General features: G+C 42.9%; 1 protein-coding gene across 3 annotated transcripts; it reads left to right on the top strand.

Moving 5' to 3' along the window:
* Nucleotides 1-10366: 10366 nt before the first annotated feature.
* Nucleotides 10367-16175, top strand: hs3st1 (heparan sulfate-glucosamine 3-sulfotransferase 1). Of its 3 annotated transcripts, none has more exons than XM_007888986.2 (2): nt 10367-10628; nt 14354-16175. In XM_007888986.2, the coding sequence occupies exon 2, from the start codon at nt 14472-14474 to the stop codon at nt 15417-15419; it is 948 nt and encodes a 315-aa protein (XP_007887177.1). In that variant the 5' UTR covers nt 10367-10628; nt 14354-14471; the 3' UTR covers nt 15420-16175.
* Nucleotides 16176-17050: the final 875 nt, after the last annotated feature.

The following is a 17050-nucleotide window of genomic DNA, read 5'->3' as shown; positions in this document are numbered from 1 at the left end:
ATACTACCAATATAGCACCTTCTGATGCTGCAATAATACTATTTGAAAAGAGAAGCGAGTTTCTCTTGGTGGGCAACAATCCTCCAAATCAAAATTAGCTTAAGCACTCTGAAATGCTAACCTGCGTGAAGGGAACTATATAAATGCAAGTTGTTGCTGTTGTTGTCATTCACTGAATGGCTGTTTGTGGGACATTGCTGTGCACACATTTGCTACTGTGTTTGACCACAAAGTCCCTGCACCTAAGAGTATATTCCATGAAACACTTTGGTAGATCCTCCCAATGTGAAAGGTGCTAGACCAAATGTAAGAATTATTATTATTATTATGCAGCATTAAATTAACAAAATATTAAGCGTTTATCAGAGGTCTACTAAAACTACAAATGTGCTGCATTAATAAAACCCAGACTCCTTACCTCCCAGCACCACCTCCTCGCCCCTCTACTCTCCGACACTATCAATTTCTCCCTGTCATCTGGCACCGTTCCCAACCCCCTAAAAGCAGCTCACATCCTGAAGAAAACCTTCCCTGGACCCATCCCTGCTTTGTAACTACTGGCCCATCTCCAAATTCCCTTTTCTTTCCAAGGTCCTTGAAAGAGTTGTTGCTTCCCAGCTTCGCTCCTTCCTCTCCTACCACTCCCTTCACGAGCCCCTCCAATCGGGTTTCTGTGCTGTTCACAGCATGGAAACTGCTTTGGTCAAGGTCACAAACAACATCCTGTCCATCCGAGATCAAAGCTCCTTCTGCCTCCTAGTCCTCCTCGACCTCTCTGCTGCCTTCGATACTGTGAACCATTCCATCCTCCTCCACTCGCTTTCCTCTCAACTCAACCTTCAAGGTTCTGTCCTTGAATGGTTCAGGTCTTATCTCTCACACCATCTCCAATCTCGTGGAGTCCTGTAGCTCAGTGGTTAGAGCACTCGCTTTGCAAGCAAGAGACCCGAGTTCAATTCCAGGCAGGGCGAAACCTTGGGCAAGTTTCCTTACTCCACACGCCTAATAATAATCCCTCCAAAACCATAAACAATAATAAAATTGGCCATTTTCAATCTACGACTGTTTGTGGGACATTGCTGTGCACAATTGGCTGCCGCGTTTGCCCACAAATATACAGTCAATTCACTTTACAGTGTGTTCTGTGAAGCGCTTTGGGACGTCCTCCCGACGTGAAAAGCGCTATATCAAATGCAAGGATTATTATTATTATTATTATTTGTCTCCACCAACTGTTTCTCTTTCAGCCCCCGCACAGGCTCATGTAGTGTTCCTTGAGTCTTTGTCCTTGGTACCCTCCTCTCGCTTGGTAACATTATCCACAGATATGGGTTAACTTCCACATGTATGCGGATGACATTCAACTCTATCTCTCTGCCTCCACCCTTGATTCCAGGACAAGTGACATCCTGACAGACTCTCTGTCAGACATCAAGTCCTGGATAAGAGCTAACTTTCAACAGCTGAGTGTCAGCAAGACCTAGGCCCCTCTGATCGGTTCGCGCCAGCACCTCCTCACCTCAGGCACTGGCAGTATCATCATCCATGGATGCACAATCCACCTGACCAAGCCAGTCAGGAACCTGGGCATCTTGTTCGACCCTCAACTGTCCTTTCTCCCCCATATCTGTATATCTATGCCATGACCCACTCTGCTTTCCCTCACCTCCACAACATTGCTCAACTCTGCATCTGCCTCACCCCTCAGGCCACCAAAACTCTCATTCACACATTCATCCCCAAGGCTCGACCACGGAAACTCCCTCCTTGTCAGCTTCCCAATTCTTCCCTCTACACGCTGCAGATCATCCAGAACTCTGCAGCTCGTGTCCTCTCCTGCACCAGGTTCCATGACTCCATCAGCCCCACCCTCGCCCGGCTCCACTGACTCCCCATCCCTCAGCCTTGCCCTTTCCTACATCTCTGAACCCCTATCAACCTGTCCGCTACCTCTGTTCAGCAGGCTCAAATAAGGAATCTGGGCACCGGCAGCCAAAAGGTTGCACCACCCTACTATAATGGAAAGAAAGTAGGCTTAATATTCTAAGAAAATTAGGTCATTTCTGCCTCAGTATAATGTGGTCCATATTGGGTGATGTCCAATATTTTTCCTGCCAGACCACTATAAGCTATGTTCATTGCGTTGGTTAAGTAAACCATTTGTGGCTGCAAGAGTAGCACACTTATATAACAATAGTTTCCCATTGGATGACATAACATACTGAGGAAATGTAAGTAGAAAAATGCACATCTGTAATGTAGTGTGATACCTCGACTGCAGTTAACATCCAGTTACTGTCAAAAGTGCCTTCACACATACCTCCACAAAAATAGAGTTTAAAGTTCCATAGGGGTTTCACTATCCACATCTATTTGACTATTATTTTCTTCCCACACTAAAATTAGGTACTGCACAACTGTCTGCAGAGTAAAGGTATTCTCTTCCTTCCACAATGCACCGAAGCCGAAGAAGAATGTCAGTGACACACTTTTCAGTTTCATTCCCAAATCATGGTTGGTTATGTGACCAATGCTGACCGTTGAGAATATCCAAACACATTTAGTGTGGGAGTCTTACAACCAGCAGAGAGATGTTCATTCACACCAGGTCTCAGAGGTGACAGCACAGTTTTCTAAACACACAGTCCCCTTTTTTATTGGATTTTTCAGTAATGTTGAAATGTCAATTTTGTAGTGACTTAATTTTGCTGTCCTTGTGTCGATTGATCTGTACAATGTATAGTGTTGTTTTGGGTGCTGACACTGAATTTGAAATGAAATGCAGGTTTTCAAGATGTTAAATTCTGAATGTGGCAGCATTTATGTGCTGTGACAAACATATCAAAATTAGCAATTCTAAGCAAGATGGACGATTGTTCCAGACACTTAATGAAAAAAATATATCATTTTTTTGGCAAAATAGTTTACAATTTTAATTTTAAAAATATTTCAAATATTAGAATATTTGCTCTTTCACAAAAACCATAGCAACAGAAACTAAATCTAATATTGAAGCACCATTCCTGCCGGAAGATCTTTTCGTACATGCATAAAATCAATACTCTGGTATTCGAAAGATTTAAATGAACAGGCTGCACAGGAAGTTAGTGGATGAGCTCAGAATGATGATATCAGTCATGACTGTCGGGGCCTGAAAGACACAAATCGCAAGTCTGCCAAGAATGGGCTGTTCTGAGCTTTACATGGTAATATTATTCCTTCAGGAGTCACTGCTTAGCTCGTCATGAATCAGTTTTTCGGTTGCTGATTATGTGCTGCTCGTTCCTAACATGCATCCTCTCACCTTCATTCCCTGCTAGTCTAGGCTGATTCAACAGCGTACTATTGGGGGACTACTCTACTACTGCAGATGTTATTCTTCAGATAAGAAGTTAAACCGCGATCCCATTTCCCAGTTTTTGCAAGTGAATGTTAAAGATCCCTTGACATGAAGAAAAACCACACGGCGGATTTCCCCTGGTCACCAATCCTTCAGAATCATTATAATAATAATCATCCTTTTATAGCATTTCTCACATCAAGAGGATGTCTCAAAGTGCTTCATAGGACATTACTCTGATGTGGAGTGACTATATTTGTAGGCCAACGTGGCACTCCAATTGAACACAACAATATTCCACAAACAGCCATTGTCATTCACCTCATGGCTATTGGTGGGATCTGGCTGTGAGCAAAATATCTGCTGCACTTGTCTACAAGCACAGTCACCACACTGATAGTATTATTGCGAAATTATTTGAGATGTTTTGAATTGCAGATGTATTCAAAAGTTATTTATCTTCTGGTCAAGACACTACTCTCAGTTCCATGTCTTCCAATCACAATCAGATCATGCCTTCTTGAATCTCTGGCTGCTGGTCAACAATCTGTTCAACTTTTTTAGCCTCCCATCACCAACATCACCCAGAACACAATGGTGCTGACCCATGGAAATATCTGTCGAATGTAACAAGTCATATGTTACTGATGTATATTCTAATGTTAGACATACTTCTAGAAGCTTTGTTCAGTTTGCTATAGGGAACAAAAATTTCAGACTTTTGTCTTTGACCTTTTATCTATGTGTAAACACCTCCTTCGTGCCATTAGTAAATTTATATATTATTATTATTATTATTATTATAGATGTTTATATAAATAACATAAAGAACATTGGAGTAAGATGACATAAGCCTCATAACTTTTTCTCCCTTCATTCTTTATGTTACTGTAATGTCTAACGCAGCTGAACTGGTTCAGGTTGCATCTCTCTCTCTCCCCCCTCACCTCCACTTCAGCTTGCATACCTCACATTGTATCACTCTTGACACTCCTGTATTACCTGTCACAGGCCTGCGTGATTTCACACAACTCTGAGTCACAAAGGTCAGTTCTGTTTTATTTAACCACATTAAAAAGACCATGCGTTTCTCAGAAATTAAATAAGTCTGCCTATAAAGATTGTATATTTATCATTGTTCTCTTCCAGGAATATTAGTTTTGGGAGGAAATTGCACAGTGAGTACATTTTACAGTATATCCTGTCAAGCACTTTGAGATGGCTGCCTGATGTGAACAATGTTATATTAAGTGCAAAGTTATTATTATATATCACATATGAATATTATCATAAACGCTATAACATATACCATAGAACTAAATCAAACACTTGTAGTTTTTCTAAGGGAAGAAAAATATTGTTCCATTGTTGTGTAGGTGCTTTGTGCTATTGTTACGCTTAACAAACTTGATAGTATTAATCACTGTTATGGCTGAGGATCAGGCTCTGTTACAGATGTTTTAAAAGTTCATTGCTTCTAATAAACGATCTGAAGAGGAGTGGTGCTCTCTTCCTTCATTCAAAGCATCTTGAGAAAAAATGGAAAGAGCGCAGAAACAATTAGTAAGCCCTGAAAGCCTGAATTCAGTATTCTATTTCATGTTCTAATGAAGGTATCCAAAATATTAACCCAGTTTTTCTCTTTCAAGTTCTAGTTTGCATTTTACATTCCTGTAACAGTTGTACAGTAGCGTGCAATATGTAGCGATATGTGGCAGTATGTTCATAAGAGGAAATGAAAATAACAACTCGATTTTACTGTAAGCAACTCAAGTAATAACTGGATGTGTCACAATGACTAGCGGGAACTTTACCCTATGCAAACCATATCTAGTTACCAGAATGAGTTGACAGGTGTGGTAATGTGCAACATGTTATGAATCACCATAAATTCAACCACAATGTGTATAATAGGTAACTACGGTATGTGATGGTTGTTTACCATGCTGTGTACACTAGTGAATTATTTGCTAGGTTACAGGCTTGTGTCAATAAAGTGCATTGTTTTGTTTCATGTAGTCTGCAATTCACTTAAATCTGTGGGAAGGATTATGTTGAACACTACGTGCCATTTGCCCATGCAGTCTCTAGCTATATATATTCAACATTATAGCCATTTGTCACATGGCTCATTTGAAATGTTTACCTCTATGCCTCGCGGGGTCTATTACGATATGATTTGGTGTATTGGTTGCACTGATGTAAAGATCATGCCTACACAAAACCTCAACATCTATCATGCCCTTAAAAGTATAGGTCAATATATTAGCCATAATCTGGATTTACAGGGTCAGAGTCAGGTTCTACCACTGTTAACCGCTCTGATACACTACCCTGCATGGAGGGTGCAAGTTAAGTGCAAGTTGTTGTTGTTGTAATTAAAGTGTGCACTGGAATTTACAGGAAATTTTTAAAAAGCACAAATTAATTTTAATGAATTACGCTTATAAAAACAAGGTGTAGTTAGTTCAGCTTTACATGAATTAGGTCAAAGGCATTTTACAACACCACATTGTTAAATCTTACTGATGTTTAAGTTCATACACTCCTTGTATCTCTCACAGCTGGATTGCAAACAGTTCTATAAGAAATTATTACAATGTGCTTTGGGGAATTACACTCACCCTAGTTTCTCAGTGTGCTCCTGCTAAGGGTATTTTCATGCCAATTGCATATCTCTCTGCACAGTGAGGCAATCCACAAACAGATGTGAGGAATATTAGAACAGCCTACACTCCTTCTACATTGTCATATATGCACAACAAAAGATTTGCATAAATTTAGAAAATGTTTTTACATCATACATGAAATTTATCTACGCACCATCTCATGCTGACAATACCACTGATTTTATCATTCACCCTCCACTTTCAGCATTTTAATGAGTATCCTTTATTGTTAAAAAAAGAACTAGGCCCTGGTTCTGGAAATGTCTCCTATCCTTCCGACTGTTTCTGCATGTACTCTTGAAAAGAGAAGAGTTTGTTCTTTTGTCAGGGTCAACAATGCCCCAAATAAAAAAATGGTCATTTACTTCAAGGTTTCTTGTGGGTCATTGCTGTGTTCAAATTTGGCTATTGTATTTGCTAACTAAATACTCACAGTCACACCATTTAACTGTCTATCTTGTGAAGCACTTTGAGGCATCCTCCCGACGTCAAAGGCTCTATATCAAATGAAAGGATTATTTTTGTGCGCTCTGTCAATCTCTGACAAAAGTTGTACAAAGTGTATGTTCCTGGCACAGGGACTTGCTGTCTTGTCAGATTGTAACAAGTCTATGCCTGACCATCAGCCTTGCAAAAAGGCTCTGGCTGATCCAAATAGGTGTGTCACACAAGTTCATTTAGTTTTTAAAAATTATTTGCATTGATTTTTCAAGTGTACTAAGAGTTGAATTTTAGTATTTGTTTAAGAATCCACGACTGAACTTCCATCTATATTCCATCACAGCTGTAATGGTAAGAACTTTCTCTCATGCTCCCTCACCTAGTTAAGAGATCAGTCTGCAAGCTGAATTATATGGGCCAACTATTCATTTAAATAAATAGAAAGCTATATTTAACCCAGGTAAATATGTCCTTCAGGCTATGATGCTATTCGTTTAAATGGAGTAATGAATTTGTTCTTGCAGTTCCTTTCTGTCCTGTTTGTTCCAGTGTTCATCTATTACATGGTTTGATACTACAGTAATTATGTATAAATTCAGAGTCCATTAGCAATTAGGAGAGATGAGAGATACTGTTCAAAACTCAAAGAATAATGTAAAATCAGTTTACTTGTGATCAACAGCAGAAAGCGCTGGTGAGAAATGGAATATTCGGCATAATCCAAGAGTGAAGCTTTTGTGTGGAAATAAATCCTGCCAAATGATCTCCACAAGGTTTATAAGCCATCAATTTGACAAACTGTTTCCATTTTTGAAAACTACTTCAAATAACTTTTATATTTGCAGGCTCATTACAAATGTGCCCAGCAGCAGAGAATCAGGTGGACTCCTCTATCCAGGATCGGCTAATGTTCAGGATTATTGAGAACGTTCCCCCCACCCATCCATTCTCCCCCTTCCACCCGCCCTCCATTACTTGTGCATGCACTGTTTGGAACACTATGATTTCAGAAAAATATAAAAAATATTTGCATTCAATATAGCATCCTATTACATTGTCAAAAAGTCTCACATCGCTTCACAGGATTTACTGCAAAATGTAGTGAATGCATATTTGTAGGCAAAATACATGTATGGAAACACATTTCCATGAATGAGCCAAGCCTGACAGCTCACACAGTGTATTTATGAGATAGTTATTACTTAGCTTCTAAGTGCACATAAATGTCATACTATACTGACCCCTGAAGCATGTTCTGTTTATAACACTCATTCCTCGCTGTTTTTGCTAAAAAAAGACTTTTTAAAAATATTTTTACCAAATTGTATTTTCTCACCTTTCACTTCTCGAATTTGAAGCATTTGCTTATGAAGAGGATGGATAGGCCTCAGCTAATGCCACTGTATGTCTGATTAGCTGTGCAGTTTTCTTGCTTAGTTGTAGCGCTGAATAATGTCAGGCACAGCAAAATGAAGATCCCTCAATGCCAGCAGGAGAAGTATGCACAAGTGATGAACCATTCCACTTCCCACACCAGGCATCCTTACAGCCTACTTTACACTCAATTGCCATTTCACACAAAAAATCCTGTACATATTTAGCTACCTTAAAATTCAGTTGTATTTAGATTCTAATAAGTCAACCTCAGTTTATGGTAAAATATAGTCCGTTTTGTGTGGTCAGTCCGAACCTTGAGAGTTGAGACTGTCAGCTGCAATATATAGCCGCAGATTAAACTCTAGCTCCATTACTAACTCCAGGCACTAATGGATCTGACTCCTCACAGGTAAGAGAATAGACACAAAGATAAAAACAATGTCAGAATTGTGCTGATCTAGGCTCCCAATCCGCTTGCGTTCATATTGGGTGCTACTCTGGGTCCAAGCTCTCTCCCTCCCTCTCTCTTCCTTGAATCCCTCTTTTCTCTTGCTTTGTTTATAATTTCTTTTCACTGACAGGTAAATGTATTTGCAGCATAGTGAAATGTGAAATCAGTGCTCCTTCTACATCCTTCTCACCCCCAAAATAATGTAATTGGCTGTTCATCTCATCTTGTGGGAGTTTGGCTGCGCACTCACCGATCTTATATTCACTACACTTCAAAGTAACTACTTTTATTAGGTGCTTCGAAATGTTTTGATGTGATAGGATGTATACGGAATGCAAGTACAGCATTATTTATTCCAGTTTTCAACCCTTTCTGGAAGGGTTCATTAGCCCAGAGGTCCATCTGCCTAACGGTTCAAGTGAATGTTAAAGAATCTGCAATCTTCAAGGAATAATCCTTTCCAAATTCATCACCAGAAAATTCTGATCGGTGGTCTGGGGCTCATCTGGTTGTTGTTCTGAGTTGCTGGTGCAAAATAGCTGTCTGCCTTCATAAGAGCATTCACTTCACTTTAAATTAGTCTCATGACATCTCTGTGCACAATTGGCTTCTGCGCTTCACCCACAAAATATACAATCAATTCACTTTGCAGCATATCCTGTGAAGCGCTTTGAGACGTCTCAACGGACGTGATAAGGCGCTAAACCAAATGCAAGGATTATTATTAATTATTATTAGGCGAAGCACTTGTGGCATTTGTTTCGGGTGAGGAGCACTCTGCGTGGAAGTGCGGTACAGCTGCAATCGGAAGATGCACGTGAAGACTCTTAACCACAAAGTTAAAAGGACATCCCAAGCCGCGGTGCGATTAACGGCCCTGACGAGCGGACATTCCTCCTCTTGACCTTAAGCCGATCAAACTCGGGAGTCGCTTCACCGCTAACAACAGGCGGCTCTGCCCACCCACCCACCACCCACCCACCCACCCACCACCCACCCCCCCACCCCCAACTGTAGCTCCTCAAAAAATTCTGCAACTAGAAATGAGACGACACAGAAGCAGCAGAGTCACCTCCCTCTGAATCCTTGTGTGTGTGTGTGGGGGGGGGGGGGGGGGTTTGGGAGAGAAAAAAACACAACACACCGCACACACTAAAGGGACGAGTGTTTCCCGTCCGTCACTTCTCTCACAGGTCGAGCTGTGTCGGCGCAGCGGCTCAGGGGTGAGAGCCGACCTGGTGCCCCGGTAACCTGGTGGGGTCGGGCGGCAGCGGCGCGACACGAAGCCGAGTGCGTCAATTGGGGCGCACGGGAGGGTCTAAATATGTGGATGAGGCGGAAAAGTCGCCAATGAGCGCAGCCCCGACCGCCCGATCCCAGGATCTTCCCGCGGCTGCAGCCCCGACCGTCTCAGAGCGGCGCTGAGCAGCCGAACAAAGGGTCTTAGTGCAGCTCAGCACAGCTCAGCTCAGACAGCACAGCACAGCACATACAGCTCAGCTCAGCTCAGACAGCACAGCACATACAGCTCAGCTCAGCTCAGACAGCACAGCACATACAGCTCAGACACATACAGCTCAGCTCAGCTCAGACAGCACAGCACATACAGCTCAGACACATACAGCTCAGCTCAGCTCAGACAGCACAGCTCAGACACATACACATACAGCTCAGCACATACACATACACATACAGCTCAGCACAGCTCAGACAGCTCAGCTCAGACAGCACAGCACATACAGCTCAGCTCAGACACATACACATACAGCACAGCACATACAGCACAGCACATACAGCTCAGCTCAGACAGCACAGCTCAGACACATACACATACAGCTCAGCACATACACATACACATACAGCTCAGCACATACAGCTCAGCACAGCACATACAGCTCAGCACAGACAGCACAGCTCAGCTCATACACATACAGCTCAGCACATACAGCTCAGGTCATACACATGCAGCTCAGCTCAGCACAGCTCATATAGCACAGCTCAGCACATACACATACAGCTCAGCACATACAGCACAGCTCAGCTCAGCTCATACACATACAGCTCAGCTCAACACAGCACAGCACAGCACAGCACGGCTCAGCTCAGCTCCTCTCCTCCCCTCTCAGTCCGGCCCCCTCGGTGATCGCGCAGAGTTCCGCCTCTGCACAGCACAGCACAGCGCCGGGGAGTCTGTGGGCGCCCGTCTCTCCCGGCGGGAAGGGGAAGGGGAAGGGGGAAAGCAGCTTCTTGTGGGCGACATCCGAACAGTTGTACTGGGAGCGATTATCCCTCTCGCTGGAATGCGAGACTCTGCTTGAGCCGTGGCTTGTGAGGGAGACCTGTACCGCAGGTAACGTTGGAGCCGAATTCGTTCGTACTGTTTCGATTTATTTCTCTCTTTCTCTCTCTCTCTCTTTCTCTCTTTCTTTCTCAAGCGATTCCACGGAGAGGTTCACGCTTTGAAACCAAACGATCGCAGCAGATCGCGAAAGGCTGCTTTCGGGTTTGCAGTGCCCCCCCTCTCCCCCTCTCCCCCCCAACCCCCTCCCCCCAAAAAAGTGAGAGTTAAAACTGCACATTCCCATTTCGTTGCCCTTTTCTGGTAAAGTCTGAATTCTCTGCAAACTTCCTCCCGTTCCCAGGACGCCCGACCCTTATATGTCCTGCATTCATTGCAATCGCATTGGATTTTTATTTGAACCGTTTGAGTAGCAATTTTTTAAAAAAATATATATTTAAAAAAAACACCCCCCACACCCCCTCCCCCCCTCCCCCTCCCCCCCAGACCAGAACCATAGCGTCTTCGGGCTCTGCAAAGTGTCCTCATCGCAAACACGTCTCTGGTGAAACTGCTTTGCGATGCAATAAAGCTCTCAAAACTTTGCACATGTTCGTACGACGTCTAAACTCCACAGTGCTGTTAAAAAAAAATCGTGAAACCTCTGGATCGTGTACCCTCTCTCCTGTCCTGGAATATGTTCTCGAGGCTTTGCAAAGTCAAGGGTCGGATTCAAAGGTGTGCGCTTTTTTATTTGGTTCCAGAAAAATAAATCCCCACAGATATTTTGAAGGTCTTGTTTTGATGTCAAAAGGGTGTTGGGAAAGCAAAGGTGTGTGTGTGTGTGGGGGGGGGGGGGGGGGGGGGGGTGTCATTGACATAAAAGAATGCATAAATTCAGCGAAAATGAGTAAATATCCGTCACCGATCTGTGTGTACCGACAACATTTAAAGGTCGTCGAAGAGCACTACAGAGTCATTCACAGCACCAACTCTCCTTCGCGTTCAGATCACCAGCAACAGCTCTGGGTGTTGGTGAGACTCCTGAGCACCGAGACTGCAGGTACCACAGCCCATCACAGCCCACCACACAGTTCATCTGTGCCCTGCGATGGGGTTCATGTACCCCCCCCCCCCCCCCCCCACTTTCTGACATATGCCCTGGGAATTTTTTTTAACAACGAGGCAGAAAATGGTCTGCATATTTGCTCTTCTCCTCCGAGAATACCTCTCTTTTTTTCTCCACCCGTGGACTGTCGCCACGACGCTGGATCTCGTCAGGTGAAACACAATAACAACTCGAGTCCAAAGATCTCTGGAAGTGTCCGCATTGCCTCTGTACAGCAGCAAACTTCAGAAGAGCTTTCGGAGATTATAAAGGTTTTTTTTTTGTTTGTTCAGTGCACCTCAGGTCTAAACTTTTTTTTTGCAATCTGAGGTGGGGGGTGTGGTGGGGGGTTTATACTGTATGTACCCTAGAGGTGCAGTACAAGTAGTTTAGTCCTTAACCTTTACACAATCTGCAACAATGCACAATGTCTCAAATCCCTTCCTGAGCCAAGACCAAGCAATTGTGTTGCCGTCTGCAAATACAATACACAGAATATACTGTTCTGTCGAAGGGTCGTGGACTTTCCTTTTTCCATAGATGCTGCCTGACCTGCTGAGTGTTCCCAGCGATTTCTGTTTTATTTTATTTCACACAACACAATATGAGCGTGTGGAGCTTTCTGTGGCGGTCGTGTAGCTGTTAGAAACTGCTGAGATTGCCAAAACTCGCCTTACTTATTAAGTCGATCAGTCTGGAGTTGGATCAAAGTCACTTGGGTGCAAACCAAAGGCACCGACCAGTCGAGTCCAAATCGAATAACTCGCTCCCACCATCTGTAGAAGGTTAACATGTAACTACGACATATACTGTATATATATATATATGTGTGTGTGAGATATTCCATGTAAATAGCTGTTGCTGCTTGAGATGGTTGAGATTGTTTGAAATGCTGCGTTGAATGGCCACAGACAGACACACACAGTATATATATATATATATATATATATATAAAAGTTTGAGTGGGTCTGTGGATCAGTTGGTGCGGGATGTTGAATGAATGTGATGGAAACCCTTCTGGGAACAGGAGTGAATCCCCCCCCAAAAAAAATTATTTTACCCATTGGGATTCGGATTGCCTGCTGAGGGTGGGTTTCTCTGCAGTAGTAACCGTGGAGAAGGTAAAGAGAATATGTCTCTTTAAGTTGCTCGAAGGGTTTTCCAAACCTGCAACCCAGTGTCGTGGGTCTTATTAGAATTTCTCAACCTTTTTTTTTAACTCGAAGTGATTTCTCTCTCTCTCTCTCTCTCTCTCTCTCTTCTTCTTTCTTGTCACCGTACAATTATTTAGACTTTTTTTTAATTGACGATAATATGTCCTCCTCCATCCGAAAGCTGTGGTTTGCAGCTGTCACTGGGGTGGGGGGGGGGTGATGGGGGGGAGAGGGGGTGGAGGGGGGAAGTACAGTCAGGACATGTTGTTCTGTTGGAAACATTATGGTGATCACACTCGTCACTTGGATCAAATCCACAGCCTATGTTTATTAAACTGCTCCCATTTGACAAACAGAGCGTTAACAGCTCCAGTCGCCGAGAATATATATATATATATATTAAAATATATATATATATTAAAAAAAAGTTGCCTCCGACTCTGACACGACAGACCAAGGCAGATTTTTTTGAGCAGCACTGCCACCTCGCCCTCTGCATTGATCCCATGGCCCGGTCCCTCTTGTGGGATTGTCCTCTCGGGGCTGTGTCGGGAATGCTCAGCCTCTGCTCTCAATTAACGACTGAAGGAAACGACAGCGGATCACCTCCTACTTCACTGCATTCATCATCCTGTGCAGATGTAGCACAAGGCACCCCCCCCCCCCCCCCCACCACCACCACCCCCACCACCAACCCTCCCCACTCCTCCCTCCCTCCCTCCCCCCCCAAAAAAAAATGCACAAAACCTGAACGTTTGTGACCGAGGGAGGAGGGAAACGCCAAAAGCGCTGCAATGAGGCAAAACGACAAGGTTACGACTGAAGGGTATAAAGGATCTTTTGAGTGGAGGCTTTTCTCCGGCAGAGCAGCCTGTTGAGGGGGATGTGGTTGCGATGCAGACTGGTATGTCGAGAACACTAGGCTGTGGGGTGGGTGTGTGTGTGTGTGTGTGTGTGTTTTTTTGTGCAGGTTACAGAAACGGGTTAATCCCGAAAAAGAACATTTAAAGGATCTTTCGTTGCTTCTCTATTTCCCCCCCACTCCATCCTCCCATAAATAAGCGTTTGGCTCTGCTGTTGTCCTTCACTGTTGATAAGCCACACTCTTTAAATGCAATGCAAATATATTCTGGACCATCCTTGCTTCTAAATACTAATATTTCTCCAATGAATTACTCTGGCAAAAAAAAATACAGTACCAGCGATATTTTGTTACAACTCTTGTTTTATTTCGAGATATTGAATAGGTAAATGCAATTAAATGTTATGAGAATAGACCCGGCAATGTCGTTTGAAAATGAGAAATCTTTTGTTAATTGGATTTGGGACGATCTGTGCACCGACCATTTGTTGCCAACCTCTTTTGCTGGAATGTTTTAATTTAGCGAAACGATAGGTTGTGCTGTGTTAATGCTCATTGCTCATGTCTGCAAAACAAAACAAAAAGTACCTGCAGATTTATTACAATGTGGAAGTCTTATTCACTGTTAATAGCTACATATATATTTAAACTTTCTCTCTCTCTCTCTCTTTAGTGAGCACGGTTTCCACAAGAAAACCAACATATTCAGAAGAGTTTCAGCCCAGTTCCATGTGGAGTTTACTCCGTATGCCCTCCGCTGGGTTAACAAATCCAGATTAAAGTCTTCCCTTATGGCTACCTTCTTTCTTGGACTACTTCTGTTTCTGGTCCACCCAGTGGTGGTGCCCTCCAGGCCAAGATTTGACCTTAAGTATAGGATCCCGCCTCATGCCATGCGCTATACATTGCCGAATAACTACTCCAGCCAGAAGATCTACCAGCCACTTGTCTTTCCCAATGGGACTAGCCAGAGGTTGCCTCAGACCATAATCATTGGAGTGAGGAAAGGTGGCACCAGAGCTCTCCTGGAAATGCTGAACTTGCATCCGGATGTTACTGCAGCAGAAAGTGAAATCCATTTCTTTGACTGGGAAGAAAACTATGCGAAAGGTCTTCAATGGTATGGCAAGCAAATGCCACTTTCCTACCCCCGTCAACTCACGGTGGAAAAAACTCCAGCTTATTTCACCTCGTCTGAAGTGCCTGAGAGAATCTATAACATGAATAAAACAACTCGGCTCCTCTTGATCCTACGAGACCCAACCGAGCGAGTTATTTCTGACTACACGCAAGTATTCTTCAATCGTATGCAAAAGCACAAACCCTTTCAGTCAGTTGAGGAAATGCTAATCAGAAATGGCCGGGTAAATCTGGACTACAAGGCAGTCAACCGCAGTTTGTATTACATCCACATGCAAAACTGGCTGAAATATTTTCCTCTCAGCCAGATTCACATTGTAGATGGTGATCAACTCATTAAAGAGCCTTTCCCTGAAATGGAGAAAGTTGAGCGATTCCTCATGCTGTCCCCAAGGATTAATGCGTCCAATTTTTACTTCAACAAAACTAAAGGATTTTACTGCCTCCGGGATGGCGTGAGGGAACGATGCTTGCACGAGTCTAAGGGAAGAACCCATCCTCAAGTAGACTCCACTGTACTCAACAAACTCCATGAATTCTTCAGTGAACCCAATCGCAAATTCTTTGAAACAGTTGGAAGAACCTTTGATTGGCATTAACTTAATGTGTGAAGATTCTTTTCTAAAAATGCGTTGCATAATGTGCAAAATTATACTGAATTAGTAACTTAAATAAATATCCTTAGAATGAGTGAAGTAACTGTACAATATTACAAGTAGGGGCATCTTCATTCAGAGCTAGTTATATTTTTCTATATTGTGGCAACAATGTTGTAAAGCTCAGCTTCCCGCTGTGATTTTTTATTACGTATCTTAGGTAACCAAAATATCTCAGTTCTTGCAATGTGGTGTTCCATGGAAAGGGAGAAACTGTATACGCTCCTTGTATTCCCTACCATGCTGCAGATGCATTTTAAAGACAACATGTACTTTCCCTTTGACTTTGTGAGTAAACATTCTTTCCCAAAGAGTGCAATATTTCAGTCCAATTGTTATTCCCAAATTATATAATCGCTGTTATTGTTCAGTACGTATAACATTTCCCCACAACTGGGCAATGTTGTGAATGGACTGTAATAGTTTAGCGATTGTGATTTCATTATTGAGGTGAAAACCTAGCATTTATATATTTGTTACTAGTTCCCACGGTATTTAAATTTTATTTTGTTTCTATTTATTTCCGCGGGGAGAGGGATGATTTGGAAAATTTTGTATTCTGGAGTATCCAGACGGTCAATCCTGTGTTGTGATGGATGCTCTGTAAGTGTCATTTTTTTTGTAAAAATCCAAAATTTTTGGAGCTGATTATGTACTAACTTGACCATATACTATGAAATAAAGCGCCAATGTTTGTAATATGGGTATCATACCTTTTTTGGTTTGAATATTCCAATTCACCAATCTTCCCAATTAATTTGCGCACTACATATCAGCCAAACTATTCCAGGCAACCAAGAATCAATCATGAGTACTGTCTTAGTATAATTTTTAATTCTAGTAGTGACTTTGGGGAAAACAGTCAATGAATGAATATAAAGTGTTTTAAAGTGAATCTGAAGATTGAAGTGAAATCTTGATTCTCAGTCACTGAAAGCTGGGTCTTGTAGGTCCTTTGTATAAATATATGGTGGGGAAGCCATTTGCTGATGGCTATGGACCCATTAGGTCCATAATTCATCACCTGTACATTAATCTGGTATGGTGCAAACCTTTCAAACTTGCCTGTTTTTTGTTATAAAACACAAATGTTTCAATGTAGTAATCTTCCCACTTGGATTACTCTAATGCACTTCTCGCCGGTTTCCCCAGCTCCACCAATCACAAGATCCAGCTCATTCAAAACTCTGCTGCTCACATACTGACCCGGACCGATCTCCATTCCCACATCTCACCAGTGGCCAGGCTTCACTGGCTCCCCATCACCGAACGGATCAACTTCAAGATCCTCACACTCATGTTCAAATCCATTCACTCCTTGGCACCTCCCTACCTCTCCAACCTCCTCACCCCCCAATCCACCACCCGACGCCTCTGCTCGACTGGCACCAGGCTCCTGCTTGACCCTCGCACCCTCTGCCTCACTATCAGAGATCATGCTTTCAGCCATTATGCCCCCAAACTCTGGAATACTATCCCTCAATTCTTCCACCTTGTGCCCTCACTCCCCTCTTTCAGGTTCCATCTGAAAACTTTCTTCTTCGACCGTGCTTATGGCCATCTCCCCCTCCCCC

The sequence above is a fragment of the Callorhinchus milii genome, unplaced genomic scaffold, assembly GCF_018977255.1.
Source record: "Callorhinchus milii isolate IMCB2004 unplaced genomic scaffold, IMCB_Cmil_1.0 Scaffold1, whole genome shotgun sequence".
Classification (NCBI taxonomy): Eukaryota; Metazoa; Chordata; class Chondrichthyes; order Chimaeriformes; family Callorhinchidae; genus Callorhinchus; species Callorhinchus milii.
This window is presented reverse-complemented; position numbering and strand designations above follow the sequence as displayed.